Source organism: Eschrichtius robustus, chromosome 16 (assembly GCF_028021215.1).
Source record: "Eschrichtius robustus isolate mEscRob2 chromosome 16, mEscRob2.pri, whole genome shotgun sequence".
NCBI classification, from domain to species: domain Eukaryota; kingdom Metazoa; phylum Chordata; class Mammalia; order Artiodactyla; family Eschrichtiidae; genus Eschrichtius; species Eschrichtius robustus.
The window spans coordinates 84,763,054-84,781,013 of record NC_090839.1 but is presented as its reverse complement, the minus strand read 5'-3'; the positions used below and the strand labels follow the sequence as shown (position 1 = coordinate 84,781,013).

The 17,960-nt window shown below is 57.3% G+C and overlaps 2 protein-coding genes across 2 annotated transcripts; one reads left to right on the top strand and one right to left on the bottom strand.

Moving 5' to 3' along the window:
- Window positions 1–61: 61 nt before the first annotated feature.
- LRWD1 (leucine rich repeats and WD repeat domain containing 1) lies at window positions 62–6,660 on the top strand. Its single transcript, XM_068524888.1, has 15 exons — window positions 62–244; window positions 755–989; window positions 1,087–1,203; window positions 1,676–1,816; window positions 2,062–2,166; window positions 2,433–2,555; window positions 2,634–2,748; window positions 2,967–3,076; window positions 3,283–3,490; window positions 3,987–4,059; window positions 4,152–4,292; window positions 5,705–5,796; window positions 5,978–6,133; window positions 6,215–6,327; window positions 6,422–6,660. Exons 1-15 carry the CDS (start codon window positions 165–167, stop codon window positions 6,566–6,568), a joined length of 1,956 nt encoding a protein of 651 aa, XP_068380989.1. The 5' UTR covers window positions 62–164; the 3' UTR covers window positions 6,569–6,660.
- Window positions 6,661–6,979: 319 nt separating this feature from the next.
- Window positions 6,980–11,005, bottom strand: POLR2J (RNA polymerase II subunit J). Its single transcript, XM_068524892.1, has 4 exons — window positions 10,875–11,005; window positions 9,569–9,658; window positions 7,956–8,130; window positions 6,980–7,172 (listed from the first exon to the last, which is right to left on the bottom strand). The coding sequence occupies exons 1-4, from the start codon at window positions 10,925–10,927 to the stop codon at window positions 7,137–7,139; spliced, it is 354 nt and encodes a 117-aa protein (XP_068380993.1). The 5' UTR covers window positions 10,928–11,005; the 3' UTR covers window positions 6,980–7,136.
- Window positions 11,006–17,960: the final 6,955 nt, after the last annotated feature.

The window sequence follows — 17,960 nt, the reverse complement described above, 5'->3', positions numbered from 1 at the left end:
GTTGTAGTGCGCGCGCAGGGCACGAGGTCCGCGCGGCCGCTTCCTTCCGGTCGTCGCCGCCGACGGATTCGCGCGGCGCCACCTCCTGGAATCGGACAACAGCTGGCGCCAGCACCGGATTCCCGTGCCGCCGATCAGGTCCCCGCGGGCCGCGCCTCCTCGCCATGGGCCCCCTCTCGGCGCGGCTGCTGATCCAGCGGGGGCGACCCAAGACTGACCGGCTGGGGAAGATCCGGAGCCTGGAGTAAGGGCCGGGGCCACACCGCCCTCCACCAGGGCCTGGGTCGGCGGACGGTCGGGAAGAAAGCCTGGGACCCTTCCTCTCTCCCTGCCCGGCCCCGTTATCACCCTGTCGGTTCGACAGAGTCTTTAATCATTCGGGACAAACGCCGTTCTCTCGTTATGAGATGGGTCGGGTAGGCCCGGAGCGGCATTACCTCAGAAGAGGGTCCGGGCTGCTAGGGAGACAGTCTTGCGAAAAGAATATGGAGCAACCTGTTGAGAGAATTACAGAGGACTGGGGAGCACAGAAAGCCCCCCTAGAGGATCAGGAAAAGCATCCTGGAGGGGGCCAGCTGCCCCAAGTTATAAAGTAGGGACAAGATTAAAGTAAGTGGGGGAATGTTGCAGATCGGCTATGCACGCAGGAGAAATGTCAGGTGCAAAAGCCGTCGGAGGCAACCTGGGCTGCCATGGGTATGGGGTGGGAGACCTGCCTGCCCCCTGAGCCCGCCCTGTCTGCCCCTCTCCCCAGCCTGTCAGGGCTGGATCTGCTCTCAGAGCACTTGGACCCCAAGCTCCTGAGCCGCCTGAAGCAGCTGCAAGAGCTGGACCTCTCCAACAACCAACTGGAGACGCTGCCCGCCAACCTGGGCCTGTCCCACCTGCGCATCCTCCGCTGCGCCAACAACCAGTTGGGCGATGTCACTGTCCTGTGCCAGTTCCCACAGCTCGAGGAGCTCAGCCTGGAGGGCAACCCCTTTCTGACAGTAAGTGGGCGGCCCCGCATCCCGGGCCAGCACCCTGGGGGCTCGGGCTCAGCCACAGGCTGGGGTGACCCCGAGTCACTCTCCCCTCATCCCCCAGGTCAGTGACAACCTGAAAGTTTCCTTCCTCCTGCCCAAGCTCCGTAAGGTCAACGGCAAGGACGCTTCCTCCACTTGCACTCAGGTGGAGAACCTGAACCGGGAGCTGACCAGCAGGGTAAGGGGCGGGGCGGTGTCTTTGGTGCTTGGGAGCAGTCGGAGGCCTTGAGGAGTGAGTGACAGAACTGGACATTTGGAGGACACCAAGGGGGGTTACAGGGGCTCTCTGTCCCAACCCCAAGTGGCCCTGAGCCCCTAGCCTGACCTGTTGCTTTGAGCTTGGCTGTGGCGCTTGGCCTCTTGTCCTTGGAGGTCCTGCCCTCCGCCTTGCAGGCAGGGCCTGGCAGGGGAGGCTGGGACACTTTCACGGTGACTTTACCCTGGGCCAGCTCCTCCCTTCAGGGGCTGTTTCTCCCTCTGTGTTGCTTGGGTTTGTGCAACCTGCAGCTGAGAAAGCTGTGATTCGGGGAGGCGTCCCAGAGGCGGTGAGGTTGAGACAGCTCTGGCCCTGAGATTAGAGGCAGAGGTGCCACAGAAGGTCCAGGAGAGCTGGGGTGGGCTGAGCCTGAATCTGGTCCCTCTTGTGTCAGGTCACAGCTCACTGGGAGAAGTTCGTGGCCACACTGAGCCCAGAGGAGGAGGCTGAGAAGGCCCAGGCAGACTTTGTGAGGTCTGCTGTCAGAGATGTCCGCTATGGGCCTGAGTCCCTCAGCGACTTCACCCAGTGGCGGGTATGTCCTCACCCCACTGTGCTGGGAGTCGTTTCTCCCAGCTCCTCCCTGGCTGCCAGAGCCTGAGCCGCCCTGGAGGTCTCTGGCCATGAGGGGATGTGGGGAGTGGGCAGGTCAGGGAAGGAAGCCCTATGGGCTGGAAGAACTCTTCCCCAGCTCGGGAAGCGCCCTCTGACTGGGCGTCTGGGGAGGGGCTGGAGGCCCCCAGGATGTGCTCAGCTTCCTGATGGCCTGGCCCCACCCAGGTGCAGATGATCTCTGAGGAGCTGGTGGCCTCTGGTGGGACTCAGGTGCATGAGGCAAACATCTCAGAGAGGCCCCCAAAAGCCACCGCTACCCAGGAGCCTAGGGTGAGTGGTTCCATGGGGTCCCCGGGCTCCCAGGGCCTGCCTTGGCCCTTCCTGCCTAGGGAGGCATTAGGGAAGCGGGGCGTCCTGGCAGTGTGCCCAGGAGATGGCCTCCTATGCTCGAGCTGGTTCCCTCTGACCCTGGTACCCCTGGCCTCCCGTACCCATGGGAGGGTGCAGTCCAGCCTCTGATGGGGAGGAAGGAAGCCCTGGGCAGATGGGCGCATGGTCACCAGGCCCTCTGGTTGCCCCCGCCCCCTCCTCCACAGGCCAAGCCAGTGGCCTCGAAGCGGCCAGGTGATGTCCCAGTCAACCTCTCTCCCAACAAGCGGGTGTGCACCTCCCCATTGGCCCAGGTGGAGGGCAGCCCCGTGGGCTCTGCTGACAGCCAGGTGAGCTAGCAAGGTGGCGGGGGGCGTGTGATGGGAGCAAGGCCTGGGGGCAGCCATGACCCCCCTCTGCTCCCACAGACCGCCCTGCAGCTGGAGCCCCTGCACTTCCTGCAGTGCCACAGCAAAAACAACAGCCCTCGTGACCTAGAGACCCAGCTCTGGGCCTGCGCCTTCGAGCCAGCTTGGGACGAGGGTACATCCTTGGGGGGGCAGGCAGGGCGAGGGCCACAGGGAACAAGCAGAGCAAGCTTTCTGGGCATGGGGCCTGGGAATACCACTTGCAGGGGGCTGCCTGGGTGGACGGGGGAATCGGGAGGGACAGAGAGCTTAAAGCGTCCTCAGGGTCAGGAGGAGGGGCTGCAGTGGGGGACTTTACAGAGAACGTTTTCACCAGGCTGACCTCTCAAACAGGGCAGGCAGGGGCCACGTCCCAGACCGTGGCCACGTGTGGCGGGGAGGCCGTGTGTGTGATCGACTGCCAGACGGGCATCGTACTGCACAAGTACAAGGCGCCTAGTGAGGTGAGTGTTGGGGCCCCGCTCCTGCAGGGTGGCAGGCAGAGCCTTGGCTCCTGGGGGTAGGAGCGCTGGGGTCGGGGGGCTGGACTCGGCCACCTACTCACCAGTTGACCTCTTTGATGCTGGGCTCCTGTTCCCGGGCCGGATCCTGCACGCGTGTGCACATGTGTAGTTCTGCCCCTCGGTGACCCCTCCCCTTCCCTCCCCAGGAGTTCTTCTCGGTGGCCTGGACAGCCCTGACAGTGGTCACACAGGCAGGCCACAAGAAGCGCTGGAGCGTGCTGGCAGCTGCAGGCCTGCGGGGCCTGGTCCGGCTGCTGCACGTGCGGGCCGGCTTCTGCTGCGGGCTCATCCGAGCCCACAAGAAGGCCATTGCCACTCTCTGCTTCAGCCCCACGCATGAGACCCACCTCTTCAGTAAGACCCTCGCCCCGAACCTCTGGGGCTCCCTTAGCACCCGTCCTGCAGCCTGACGCCTCAGGACTCCTTCCTGGGATGGCAGGGAGCTCCTGTGGCTGGCGGGCCTCATGCTGGCTGCCGAAGTCAGCGCAGACCGGTAGGAACATCGAGGCTTCGTGGACAACTGACCAGGCTTCAGATTCTGTCTCTTCCCCCAACCTGCTCTGTGGCTTTGGAGGTTTCTGACAACCTGGGCCACGTCTGTGACCTGGGTGGATCCCCTGGCCCTCTGGGTGTGATGAGGGTGTTATCTCAGCAGAGACCTGCGGGATGTGGCTGCCTGGCATGGGGCACGTAGGTTAGAGCAAGATAAGGATGGTAGGCCCTGGAGTCTTTCTCCCAGCCGTGGCCCTCCCTCCCTGCCTTGGGACCGCAGTCTCAGCCTGGGATGCAGCCTGCAGGAGGGAGCAGGGCTTCCTCAGGGCCACCTCTCTCCTTCCCATCCCCTCCTCAGCGGCCTCCTATGACAAGCGGATTATCCTCTGGGACATCGGGGTGCCCAACCACGATTACGAGTTCCAGGCCAGGTGATGCTTTGAGGCAGGGCTTTGGGGGGTGGGCGTGGGGGTGGGCACACACCTGAGTCTGTGGCCTCACGCCCTCCCCTCACCTGCCGCAGCCAGCTGCTCACACTCGACACCGCCTCCATCGCCCTGCGCCTCTGCCCCGTCGCCTCCTGCCCGGATGCCTACTTGCTGGCCGGCTGCGAGGGCGGCTGCTGCTGCTGGGACGTGCGGCTGGACCAGCCTCAGAAGAGGAGGTGAGAACGGGCAGGGATGCCCTGGAAGCCAGTCCTCGGAGCCGGGCAGCCCCCAGTCCAGGTGTCTGACCCCAGGCACACCTGCTGCAGTGATGGCCGCACCCCACCTCCTGCCCATCTCTTGAGGAAAGGTCCATTCCCTCTCTGGGCTTGATCACCTCATCACTGCCCAGGTCCTGCCACTCACCAGCAGCGTGACCTTCCTCTGTCCAACATGATTTTGTCACCCACAAAGTGGGGACAGTAAGTCACATCCCAGGGCTAGTGGAGGACAATGGGATGGTGTCTGTGCCAGGAGAGGGTCCAGAAGGGCCAGGTGGAGGCTTGTGGCTCCTCTGTTATCACCTGGAAGGCCTGAGACAGTGCTCGGCAGGGGCCCCCTGGCCTTGTGGGGACCTCAGAGCCTGGTGGGGGAGATGGGCATTAAAACCCCACAAAGTGTGATTGACGTCAGCTACAAAGGAAGGACAATAAGGTGCTCCGAGAGGAGCAGGGAGGCCGAGGGGACTCTGAGGTGACCAGTGGCGGATGGACAGGTCCTCAGGCTCATGCTTTCCATGAGTCCCAAGGGAGTCAGGTGGGCAGAGGCAGGAAGGGTGCTCACACGGGGAAGTGCAAAGGGCCCGTGGCAGGGACAGCTGGCTGACCAGGGAGAGCTGGCCACAGCTTGGAGACCTGGAGGGAGTGGCACAAGGTGAGGTGGCAAGGTTGCCTGGGCCAGGGGATACTGGCCCTGTGGGCCCTGGTGAGATCTTGAATTTTATCCTGAGCGCGGGGAATAGCGTGGGAAGAATTTTAGGGCAGGTGGCAGGAGGGAACTGTAGTGACCCCTCAGCACAGACCGTGGCGGTTGTCCAGCCAGGTGTTGGTGGTGTCTCCCTGCCACACCTGGGAGTCAAGCCCTGGGCCTGCCTCCTCCCTCCCTGCCTGGTCCCCAAGTCCTGTGGCATCTCCCCCACGTCTCAGATGTGTCTGCTGCTCGTGGTTGGTACTCGGCTGCCTTTCTGGCTCCAGGACTCCGGGCAGCTGCTGGGTGGCCTCTCCAGTGTGACCACACCCTCTCTCAGCTTGGAAACATTCAGCAGCCACTCCCCACTGTCCTCAGGGTCAGAGCAAACCCCTCCCCAGTCTCTGGGCCTAGAAGCGCCCACTCGGCCAGTGAACTGCTCACCTCACTCGGCCTCAGAGGCGCTGCCTCACTCCGGAGCCCTTCCTGCCCACGTCCCCGCGCCCCCTAAATTGCCACCGCCTGTGACTCGGCACACTCAGGTGCTGGCTCCCCCTTCCAGGGCCTGGAACCCAGGGAGGGCCCAGAGTAAGTGCCCAGCAGGTGTCTGAATGAGCGAGCAGCCGTGTGTGTGCAGCTCTTCCTGCAGCCTTCCTGGCTGACCAGCACTTCCGCTGCCCCACAGGGTGTGTGAAGTGGAGTTCGTCTTCCCCGAGGGCTCTGAGGCAACTGGGCGGAGAGTGGACGGGCTGGCGTTCGTGAATGAGGACGTCGTGGGTGAGCGAGCTTAGCTCGGGACAGTCTGGCTTCCTGGGACCCAGATGGGCCCTGGTCAGGCCTTCTGGGGTCACTTCTCCCTGGGCTGGGGTTTAGGTCCGAGGGCTTCGGAGGGGTCCCCACTGTGGGACACGAGTTGTCCGGAGAGGGGCCCCCGGGCACAGTTCATTCTCCCCGACAGCCTCCAAGGGGAGCAGCCTGGGCACCATCTGCCTGTGGAGCTGGAGCCAGACGTGGCAGGGCCGGGGCAGCCGGTCCACAGTGGCCGTCGTGGTCCTGGCCCGGCTGCAGTGGTCGCCCACCGAACTCGCCTACTTCTCACTCAGCACCTGTCCTGGTGAGTCACCTGCCGGCCGCCCCCAACCCTGCACCTCTGGGAGCTCCGCCCCACCTCAGATTCCCATCTCTGTGCTGGCAGATGAGGGGATGGTGCTCTGCGGGGACGAGGAGGGCAACGTGTGGATCTACGACGTCAGGCCCCTGGTGGCGCAGCGGCCCCCGCCGCCGGCCGCCCCGCAGGCCCCCACGCAGGTAGGCACGCGCTCTGCTGTCCCCGCCGGGGCTGGGGCTGCCCGGGGGCCCGCGTCAGGAAGCAGGAGCCCAGCGTCCACTCTCTCCCCTCCAGATACTTAAGTGGCCCCAGCCCCGGGCCCTGGGCCAGACAGTGAGCAGGACCATGGTGAACATGGTCGTGGCCGACCCCACCTTTACCTACCTCACGGCACTGACGGACTCCAACATCGTCGCCATCTGGAGGAGAAACCGGCCTTGACTGTGCGACGCAACTTCAGCTTTTGGGGTCGTGAGGGGGGGGGATCTTCTTATCGGTGACTATTTTTTATTAAAGTCAACTATATAAGAGAAGCCTGGGGGGAGCTGTTTGGGGGCCCCACCAGGTGTCCCCTTCTGAGTGAGGCAGGCAGGCCCGGCAGCTGGGGCTGCTAGGGCAGGGACGCCTGGAAGCACGTGAGCTTTCAGTGCCTCCTGCTTGAGACGCCGCCGGGCAGCCCCAGGTTCCCGGGTTTTGTCCAGAATGAGTTTGTTCCTGCCACCCTCTCAGACAGTTCTATGTGGCTCTCTGGGCCAGTCCTGAAATGAGGCCCCCGAATGGCTCCGGAACAGGTCCTCCACCTCCACTGGACTGACCCAAGGCTGTGAAATCACCTCTGCTTCAGCCCGCAGCTGGGTCTTTTCCTGCCACACTTTATTAGGAAGGTAAAACAGACTCTATGTACAGGGCACATCGGTGTCAGGGGTGAGGGACTTTCTACAAGGAGGCCCACGGCTGGAGGAAGTGCTTTTGTCCACCTGGTGCCTGGAGAAGGGCCGGGTGCAGCCCACTACTCGATTCCTTCTTGCTTGTCTTTGATGGCCACCTGAGGGACAGGAAGGAGGCGGCGCCCTGAGCTGGATTGGCTGGGTGAGGATGTTGGAAACGCAGCCGCAGCCTCCCTGACCAAGGGCTGCCAGGACCTTGGCCAGGGGCCCCAAACGGTTCCGGGCACTGGGTAGCCAGCACCCCAGGGACCCTCTAGCCAGCCCTACCCACCCCACCATGACTTCTCTGCAGCACAGGTCCTGCTGCCTGGGGTGGGAGGGAGTTGGGGGAGCAGAGGTGCTTGCTGGCGAGCCTATGACTGACAGATTGAAAATCTGACAAGCCGTGGATCTTTCCCACTCTAAATTGTGTCTAGACTTTGAAGCCCCCTGCGTGAGCAGACGTGACCACACCCATCTGGCCTTCTTGATGGTGGTACCCCACGATAAGATGAGCTGCCCCCTAGACAGACAAACCACAGGGCAGCCGGCAGCACAGGGAAGAGGCTTGGAGGGACCGCCCCAGGCAGCAGGCCCCTCGCTTCCACAGGGACCACGAGAGCACAAAGGGCAACCCTGGGCACTGGGTGAGGTCCCACCCCTGGGTGCAGACAGCAGGCCCCAGGCCTCACCTCCATGACCCCTCAGTCCACACTTCCCAGACACTGTGGTGTACACTCCTGTTCTGTCATCACCTCCGCCCAGCCCCCAGTTCCCCCACCGAATCAATCAGAGGAAACAACCCAGGGATCGTCCTAGGTGTGGGCATGAGCACGCTGCAGCTGTGGCCACACAGGCTGGCATCCAGACAGACCCCAGCCCCTCCGGCACATCCAGCTCACCCGGAATCGCTCTTCCAGCAGGGAGAGCTCGCTGATGAGGTCTGTGATGGCATTGGTGAAGGCCTCCTGGGGGCTGTAGTCCGGTGTGGTCTGCACGCGGATGATGATCTTGTGTTCCAAGGGGTGGGGGACTTTGTAGCCAGCAAACAGCACCTGTGGGTCCTTCAGCAGCTGCCTGAGACACAGGGATGGGCGGGGTGGGGGTGGGAGGCGAGCCTAGGGCCCTTGGGGCTCTGGCCCCTTGTGGCCTTCCAGGCCTTCTAACCAAGGGTCTTCCCGTTGGGTTGGGGCCTGTAAGCAAATGCAGCTGCTCTCGATCTTTAGTTTGTGTTGTGTGATGTCGTTGTCACCACCTCCCAACCCCTGCAAAAATGTCCAAGTAAAATAGACTTGTGAAGAAGATACAGCATGTGGGGACTCCTCCCATACACACACCTTCATCCATGAGGATCAACGACCCTACCTAGTAAACACGGGTTCCAGCAACCTCTTCTCTCAGGAGACGTCAGGGACCCTCAACGGCCCCAAAGAAACCTCCCTAGGCAGTAAAAATCCAGCTAGTGTTCAGGAAAAAAAAGCCCCATTCCCAGCCCCAAAAGAGCATCTGGCAAAGCAAATAAAGGCAGCAGGGGGAGAAGGCCCCAGGCTCTGAGGACTTAATGAAGTGAAAACGGGAATCCTCTGGGCAATGTGGGCTGGCAGCTGCCGTCCACACACATGGGGTCCTGGTCCGCGAGGCTATGGGGAAGTGAAGCCTGAATCGTGAGCTGTGCCCTGAGCGCCTGGGGGTTTTCTCCAGATCAGCTCCCTGAAGTGTGAGCGCTGGGGGGGGTGGTGTGGGGCCTGGCACAGGTGGGAACACTGGGCTTACACAGTGGGGGAGGGTGGGGGGCAGCAGGGCCCCAGGAGAGCCTGGGTGCACCACTGGCTTGGCGCCGGGCAGGAGGCAACCGCACAGAAGATGGGCAACTCCGCCCCCTACTTACACCAGAAGACCAGACAGGCTCCTGGCCACGGTCTCAAACATGCAAACCTAGGAAAGGCATGGCTTCACTGATGGCACTTTTCAGCAGCGAAATGACAAGTCTCTGGCCAATCCTATTGCTGGCCACCTACCAGGCCAGGACTTCACTGGTGCAAGCGCCCACCATCCAATATCAGGAACGCACCAGGGCACCGGATGACCACAGAGGCCCTCTCCCACCTCCTTCCCTTATCCTACTAAGTTACAATCTCTGGCACATACATTTTAGAATGCCAGGTGTCACTGAGGTCACTGTCACAAATGGGGACGGGGTGGGTGGCCAAAGCTGAATGCGTCTCCACGCTTGTGAGCACAGAGCCCCAAGCGGGCCTTCTTTCCGGCGGCTCGCTGCACATTCACTTCCTTCAGTCAGGTAACTGAGCCAACACAGAAAAGTGGCTACGTGAACAGATACTGGTCACTGTAATTTTGAAGAAAAGGTACTGGGATGTGTGAATTCCTACAGCCAGCACCAAGAAGGACTTCCTGGAGCTCAGAGAGACTTGAGAACATCTCCTGGAACTTGAGCTTGGCCTCTCAAAGAGCCCCCTTAAACATAACCCCCAAAAGGCTTTGACTTGGAACTTACGATTTAATGATGTTTCCTAGCGTATGGTCTTCCTTGTTGATGGTGAACAAACAGGCATTGGGTACCTTAGTGTCCTTGTTAATGGTGATCCTAAGGGAGAGGCAGAGGCAACAGGTTGGTGGGGAGGGCCGGGGCTTCCCTCCTCCCCAGAGTCTAAACCCTGCCCTTCAAGGCAGGCTCAGGCCCCACCTCCTCCTGGAAGACTTTCCCATCTCTTCATCCCATAAAGTCCTCTGTGACTCAAGAGTAGCACTGTGGCTATACCCCAAACCCAGCCACGCCTGGTTCTGTGGGACCCTCATCTCACCTCTGGATTACTCCTTCCTAAAGCAGAGCTTCTCAACCTTGGCACCACTGACATCTCAGGCCAGAAAATTCTTTTCTGTAGGGGGGCTGTCTGGTACACTGTGGGGTATTAGCAGTACCTCTACCACTAGATGCCAGGAGCATTCCCTTTATGACAACCAAAAATGTTTGCAGACATTGCCAAAGTCCTCTGGGAGGCAAAATGGCCCCCGGTTGAGAACCACCGCTCTCAAGGGTGACTGAAGTGGCTGGTAGGGGCTAGACCGCAGAGCAGAGCCCTGGATACCAGGCAGTTAAGAGAAGGAAAAGCCAGCGTTTAAGATGGTCTTCTTTGTGCTGAGCCCTGGACTAAGCGCTTTACATAAATTACCTAATTTAATCTCCCCTTAGAGAAAATTCTATAATTTACTACACTAATAAGCCCATTTTCCTTATTAATAAGACGAGGAGAGTGGGCCTCAGGCAGATTGTCACTTGCCCAAAGGCACAGAGTTCTTAAGTGGGGGATCCAGGAGCCAAGCCCAGTCTATCTGAGCACTGGATTACATTTCCCTTCACCTGCAGGCAATGAGGAGTCACTGGAGGTTTTACACCGGCGAATGAAGATCCGGTGTGAGTCTCAGAGCCATCATTCTGGCTGCAGCAAGGAGGATAAAGGTGGCGGGCGGGAAGACGAGTGAGGGGGGCTACCAGATCCCAGAGGAAAAGGACTTTGGAGCCAGACACACAGGGTTCGAATACAGACCGGCCACTTTCTGTGCGCCTGGGAAAGTTACTTAACCTCTCTGAAGCTCGGTTTCCTCATCTGCAAAATGGGGAGACTCACCAACACCTAGGACTGTCTTAAGTTTGGCAGACTCAAGTGTGAAGCGCTCTGCGGAGCTCGAGCAAAACCTGCTTCTGTCCCCCCGGCAGAGGACGGGCAGAGAAGCCCCAGAATCTGCGGGCGCTGACGGTCGAGGGTCCGCGACCCTCTCCCACCCAGGCCGGTTCCACTTACTTCTTCTCGCCCTCGAAGAGCAAGAACGACTCGAAGGCGGGAGGCGCGTTCATCCTAGCGTCGCAGCAGCCTCCCAAGCCTCAGTTGCAGCCGCCACCACCTCCAGAACTCGACCTATATAGCTCGACCACTTCCGGGTTAGAGGCTGCTTCCGGATTATGCCGGCAGTGCCAAACCCATGTGAGGATCGGCTCGTTGCCCTCTATCGGTCTGGAGGATCTTGCGCAGGCGCGAGAAAAGCCTGCCGGAGGGAGAGGGAGGCTGGTGGCTCTGCGCATGCGTGAGTCGGGAAGGTCCTCTCTTGGGCTCACCTGCGGGCATGTTTTGACGCATGCTCCTAACGCTGGGGGCAGCTCTTTTGGTTCTGAGACATAATTTGTCTAGGCTAAGCCCGAACCCTGAGCTCTTTTCTCTGCTCCCTTTGCCCCTTGATCCCTCTTTGGAAATGTGCCCTTGGAATACATGGCAAGAGGCTCCTGAATGGAGAATGGAGCCTTGGGTTAGTGGGCAGGTGTGGCCAGCCGGGGCGGAAGAAGCCTCCCCTGGGCTAGACTGTTGTGTATGGATAATCCACCTGCCAAGGCAAGCTGCTACATGACTCCTGGCTGGGTTGTTACTGGTTTACCAGGTGGGCTTGTAGCCTAGTGAGGTTCTTGTTAGGGGAGCAGTTGGGTGAGGGCCGGGAGGCGGCAAGTGTATGCTGGTGGGGACAAAAAAATGTTGCCTGCCATTTCAGTAAACAAAGAATTGCCGCCATCAAGCCATCAGCCCCTGACGGTGTGCCCTGAGGGGAATTCACGATGGAGAAAAACAGGATACTGGCCCTAGATAGTTAAGATGCATATCTAGGAATCATTTCAATGCCCAGATTCTTTCATCTTCCCGAAGAAAACTGCTGAAATCATTAACTTGAGATGGCTGTCTTTTGTGATTAGCGGTAATCTTTTGATGCTTGACTACATGTGTTTTGTTTGTTTTTCAACAAAAATCTCCTGTGTATCCTGGCTCCTCCCTTACCGCTTTGGAACAGTTCCTCAGAGCAATCTGAGAGGCTGTCTCCCAGGCTATTGTCCTCAGTAAGGTCCCCCATGCAGGAACTTCCCTGGTGGTCCAGTGGTTAAGACTCTGAGCTTCCACAGGGGGCACAGGTTTGATCCCTGGTCGGGGAAGTTCTGCATGCCGCTCAGTGCGGCCAAAAACCCCCAGAAAACAAACAAAAAACCACCCCCACGACTCTCAGGAATTCCCTGGCGGTCCAGTGGTTAGGACTCGGCGCTTTCATTGCCGGGGCCCAGGTTCGATCCCTGGTCGGGGAACTAGAATCCCACAAGCCACGTGGCACGGCCAGAAACCCAAAAAATCATGCATAAGGCGCTTCCCTGGTGGCGCAGTGAATAAGAATCCGCCTGCCAGTGCAGGGGACACGGGTTCAAGCCCTGGTCCGGGAAGATCCCACATGCCGCGCAGCAACTAAGCCCGTGCGCCACAACTGCTGAGCCTGCGCTCTAGAGCCCGCGAGGCACAACTACTGAGCCCACATGCCTAGAGCCCGCGCTCCGCTACACAAGAAGCCACCGCAATGAGAAGCCCGCGCAGCGCAGCAAAGAGGAGCCCCCGCTCGCGGCAACTGGAGAAAGCCCGCGCGCAGCAACGAAGACCCAACACAGCCAAAAATATGAATAAATAAAAATTTAAAAATACTTTTAAAAAATCCCCCACAACTCGCAACTTTTAGGTTGTGCATTTTTGTTTTTGTTTTGTTTTCAGTCAACACAGGTATGAGAGGAACTTGAAGGGATTAAGTGTATGAGTGGGTTTTGGTTGGTTGATATGTTGCAGACTACAGCTTAGCATAAAAGTCCCACCTGAGCGGTTTGAAGCAACAGGGGCTGGGGTCTCAGATTAGCTACTGAAGCCCTAACAGCTTTCCAGCTGTTTCTTCAAGGCTGGGGAACAGCTGAGGAGCCCCCAAGGAAATCTGGAGCTTCCCCCATCACTTCCCGGGAAGGACTCTTTCCTACTTAAGCTTTGAGACCTGGGGTGAGAAAATGTCATTTGCTGGAGGCCCACACCAACCTTGACTCTCCAGGCCAAGTGGGTGGGGGCCTCTTTAACTGCGGAGGAATAGAAGGCAATGACAGTAATGATGCCCCTTCACCCATCTGAGTCATCCTGGGAAAGTTTGGGCCAAGGATGCTACTGAGAAAATATTGCCTGCCATGTCAGTAAACAAAAGATGTCGCAGCCGTCAGCGACTGCAGCCCTGCCCCCAACGGTGAGCCCTGAGGGAACTCAGGAAGGAAACAAAGAATACCTGCCAGCTAGCCATCATCAGACTGCAGCCACCCCCAAGGGTGCAGCTTGATGAAACTCAGGATGTGAAAACACGGGATACTGGCCCCAGATAGCTGAGGTACATATCAAAGGAATGATTTCTGTGAGCCCAGACTCTTACATCTTCCCATACAAAGAAAAGCGCTAAATTCCTTAACTTGAGATATCTGGTTTTCTTTAACAGTAATCTCTTGATGTTCAGACTACCTGACCTTTGTTGCAAAACTCCTATATATCCTGGCTCCCCCTCACCTCCTCAGAGCAGTTTTCTCGGGGTTACTTAAGATGCTGCCTCCCCGGCTTGAAGTCCTCAGTATGTCCACCGAATAAAACGTAACTCTCAACCTTTAGGTTGTGCATTTCTTTTTTCAGTTGACACGACTGAGAAAGGAAGGGGGCAGGGCACAAACTTTAAAAGAATGACATAGCCTCTGAGGACATAAAGTGGTTAGAACTGATTAGGCCCAAGATGGCGAAGAATCTACTTCCAGTAGAACTTGAGCCTCATTATATGCTCATTGCAATACATCAGCATATGCTAAATGACACACCCACAGGCACCGTGACAGCTCTAAGGCTGATCATACAAGGCCAAAAAGTGGGTCACAACTCCTGGAAATCTCTGCCCCTTCCCCAAAATAGTTGGAATAATCCTCCCACTCATTAGCCTATGAAATTCCCCTCCCCCTAAAAACTAACAACCCCATACCCTGGGGCCTCTTGCCTTCTGAGTTGGCCCACACTCAGTCTGTGGAATGTGTATCTCCCTGAATAAACCTGCTTTCCCTTGGCTCGCTCTTGAATTCTTTCCTGCAAGAAGCCAAGAACCCATACTTGGCGACCCGTCCCAGGGACTCACCTGAGACCTGGGGCCTGACAGTCCTCTTGTGCCCCACTTTTTCTTGCAACACTACCATTGCCAGGATTGCAGGGACCTGGCGGTGATGAGGCTGGCCTGGCCTTAACTGGGCTGCGGGACAGGATGGGGAGAGGATTTTAACTCAGAAGGGGCTTCCCTCCCTGCCACTGTGGAAGTCTGTCCTCTCTAGGGAGTTCTGGTCACACTTGCCCTTTGATTCTCTGACCAACGTGAGATCCTGAGCTCCAGAAGTTGTCAGCCCCCCAAAGAGTTTTCAGCAGCTCAGTTTTGGTGTGCCCCGATAGGAGTCCAAATGACCATTCCCATCTTCTCCTTAGTCTAAGGGAGACAGGCCTGCCTGGCACCACCGTGGAAGGGGCGGCTAGAACATAGGGTGCTAAGAAACAATTTCCAACCTTGGAAATAAGGGGAAGGGGGAGTGTGTGGCATATCCCAACAATGCCATACTGGAGCACTGCTGAACAGGCCTGACCAGGGGCTATTTAAATATCTAGGGCAGGGCTTCCCTGGTGGTGCAGTGGTTAAGAATCCGCCTGCCAATGCAGGGGACGTGGGTTTGAGCCCTGGTCCGGGAAGATCCCACATGCCGTGGGGCAACTAAGCCCGCGTGCTGCAACTACTGAAACCCATGTGCCTAGAGCCCATGCTCCACAACAAGAGAAGCCAGCGCACCACAACGAAGAGTAGCGCCCCCCCCACAGGCTCACGGCAACTAGAGAAAAGTCCGCACACAGCAACGAAGACCCAACGCAGCCAAAAATAAATAAATAAATAATTTTTAAAAAAGCATACATTAAAAAAAGCAGGGGTTTTAGAAATAAATAAATAAATATCTAGGGCAGAGATCGTCAAAATGTGAGGGCTCCGGGACCAAATCAAGCCTGCCACCTGTTTTTGTATTTAAGGTTAAATTGGAATATGCCATGCCCATTGGTTTCCTCATTGCCTGTGGCTGCTTTTGTGCTACAAGAATAATGGTGACCAAAACCTGCATGCCTGGGCCTTTGCCAAAAAAGTTTGCCAATCCCTAATCTTGGGGAATGGACCTGTGTTTGACTTCTTTTTTTTTTTTAATAATTTATTTTTAAAAATTATTTATTTATTTTTGGCTGCGTTGGGTCTTCGTTGCTGCGCGGGCTTTCTCTAGTTGTGGCGAGTGGGGGCTACTCTTCATTGCGATGCGTGGGCCTCTCACTGCAGTGGCCTCTCTTGTTGTGCAGTACGGGCTCTAGGCGCGTGGGCTTCAGTAGTTGTGGCTCATGGGCTCTAGAGCACAGGCTCAGTAGTTGTGGCACACGGGCTTAGTTGCTCCGCAGCATGTGGGATCTTCCCGGACCAGGGATTGAACCCGTGTCCCCTGCATTGGCAGGCGGATTCTTAACCACTGTGCCACCAGGGAAGCCCCCGTGTTTGACTTTGGTATTTATTATTCAATTAGAGCCCAGACATTGAAGTTACTTATTAACTTGTAGGTTTCCATCAACCAGTTTTGTATCTAATATCACAATCTTATTCCAACATTACCCAGACTCTCAAAATAGTCTATGAACCAGGTTTGCCAAACATTTGTTTCCTCCTTGGAGTGTAATAAATCTCTGATACATGTTAATTCTATACATTTTTAAAAATAAATTTATTATTTATTTATTACTTTTGGCTGCGTTGGGTCTTCGTTGCTGCACACGGGTTTTCTTTAGTTGCGGCTAGCGGGGGCTGCTCCTCATTGCGGTGCGGTGGCTTCTTTGTTGTGGAACATGGGCTCCAGAGCGCAGGCTGAGTAGTTGTGGTGCGTGGGCTTAGTTGCTCCGCGGCATGTGGAATCTTCCCAGACCAGGGCTCAAACCTGTGTCCCCTGCATTGGCAGGCGGATTCTTAACCACTGTGCCACCAGGGAAGCCCCATTCTATATTTTTGAAACAGGAGGGAAGGAGGCAGGGCACAACCTTTGAAAGAATGACATAGCCCAAGGACATGATATAAACTGATTAGAACCCAATGGGTCCAAGATGGCGGACAAGTCGACTTTTTCCACTAGACCTTGAACCTCAGTATACACTCACATCAGCAAGCTAAATGACACACCCACAGGTGCCATGACAGTTCCAAGACCAACCATAAAGATCAAGAAGTGGGCAGTGGTCCAACTCCTGGAAATCCCTACCCCTTCCTAAAATAGCTGGAATACTCCTCTCACTTACTAGCCTATGAAATTACCCACCCCTATAAAAACTGACCACCTCATACCCTGGTGCCTTTCTCACCTTCTGAGATGGCCCACACTCTGTCTCTGGAGTGTGTTTCTCTCTAAATAAATCCACTTCTTACCTATCACTTTGTCTCTTACTGAATTCTTTCTGCGATGAGACATCAAGAACCTGAGCGTCATTAAGTCCTGAAACCAGGTGTGTGATCTCAGTTGGAAGACTGTGGGTCTTGGCAGGGTCCAAGTCCCAGCTGTGTGGGTTCAAGTCCAATCTGGGTTTTGGCCAATCTGGGTTTTGGCCAGGTTCAAGTCCCGACATGTGGTTTCAAGTCCCAATCTGAGGTGCACAGTTTCATTTTTATGAGTCATTTTTTAAAACATATTTGAAAATTCTACTTTGACAAGAATTTCCCAAGAGAAGGTTGGCGGGAACTTGCCCAGATTTCCTATGCGATGGGCCCAAAGGGTGAAAAAGGCACATACTATGTGAGCTGGGCCCGCTCAGGGCTTCCTGGGGTGCCTGCCCTGTACTGAATGCCAGCCCCCTGGGCTGTAGGCCTCTGAGGGCCCAATCAGACCCTCAAGACATCTGGGGCATCTGCCCCAGCCCCGGATGAATAACATGCCTGGTGATCCTGGGGGAGTGGTGGTGTGGAATCCCCGGGCAGGTGGAGGGGGTGACCTCCAGTACCTGCCTGTACTGAGGGCAGGCAGGAGTCTCTTCTGTCCCTCTCCTTTTTCCAGGTAGCTTCCAAAAAGAATGTGGCATCCTGGGTTGTAGGTAGCTCTGCCCGGAACCTGCGAGGAGAACCTAGGGGTGTTGGTACCCACGGGAGAGGTGGGGGGCGGAGCCAGGCACTTACTCATTTGAACGCCCCTCTGGCTGCACTGGCCGTGCCCACATCGAGGTCCACTGGAGGAAAGGGTGGTGAGTGCTGCCAGTGGGCGGCTGCATGTGTGCCGTTAAAATCCACAGTTCTAATTGCTGCAGCCCCTGTAAGTGCACACCCAAGTGTACACCTTTTTCCCCTTCCCTCCCTGCCTTGGGGGTCAGGAGACCCAGGGTCCATACTTCCTGACCATGAGGTCCTTGAAACCCAAGAAGATCCAACAGGCAGGAGGACTGGTGTGAGGCCCTAAGGAAGTAGCCAGAGAAGCAGGGGTTGGTGACGGGGGCAGGGGAGAGCAGGCTCAGTCACCCTGGACCTGAGCCCTGGGCCAGGAAGGGTGAGGGGATGCCTAGCCCTGTGAAGAGGCTCATGAGGCCCATAGGATGGTAGCATCATGACCAAGAAGTGATGAACATCCAAGGGATTGGGTTGGTGGGCTGTCAAGGCTGTGACCAAGAGGAAAGGTCGATATGGCCCCCAAAGCCACGGGGTATAGGGGAGCGGGGCAGCCCCTTGCATCTGCAGCCCCCTTTGCTTTTCTATGCTATCCCTCAAAGAATCCAGCATGCAGCCTGCCCAGATGGTCCTGCCCCAGACTCTGGCTAGTCAGCTGGGTCAAGGGTCCTGCCTGTGACCCGGGCCCTTGGGGACTGTCCCAGGTCTGGGATTCACAGGTGAGGCTCTGAGCTTGGTTGAATGAGAGTTTTAAGAATGTGCTGGAAGACCCTGTCCCTTCCCTGTTTTGTTAATTATGTTGAAAGTTACTGTATAGCTAGGGA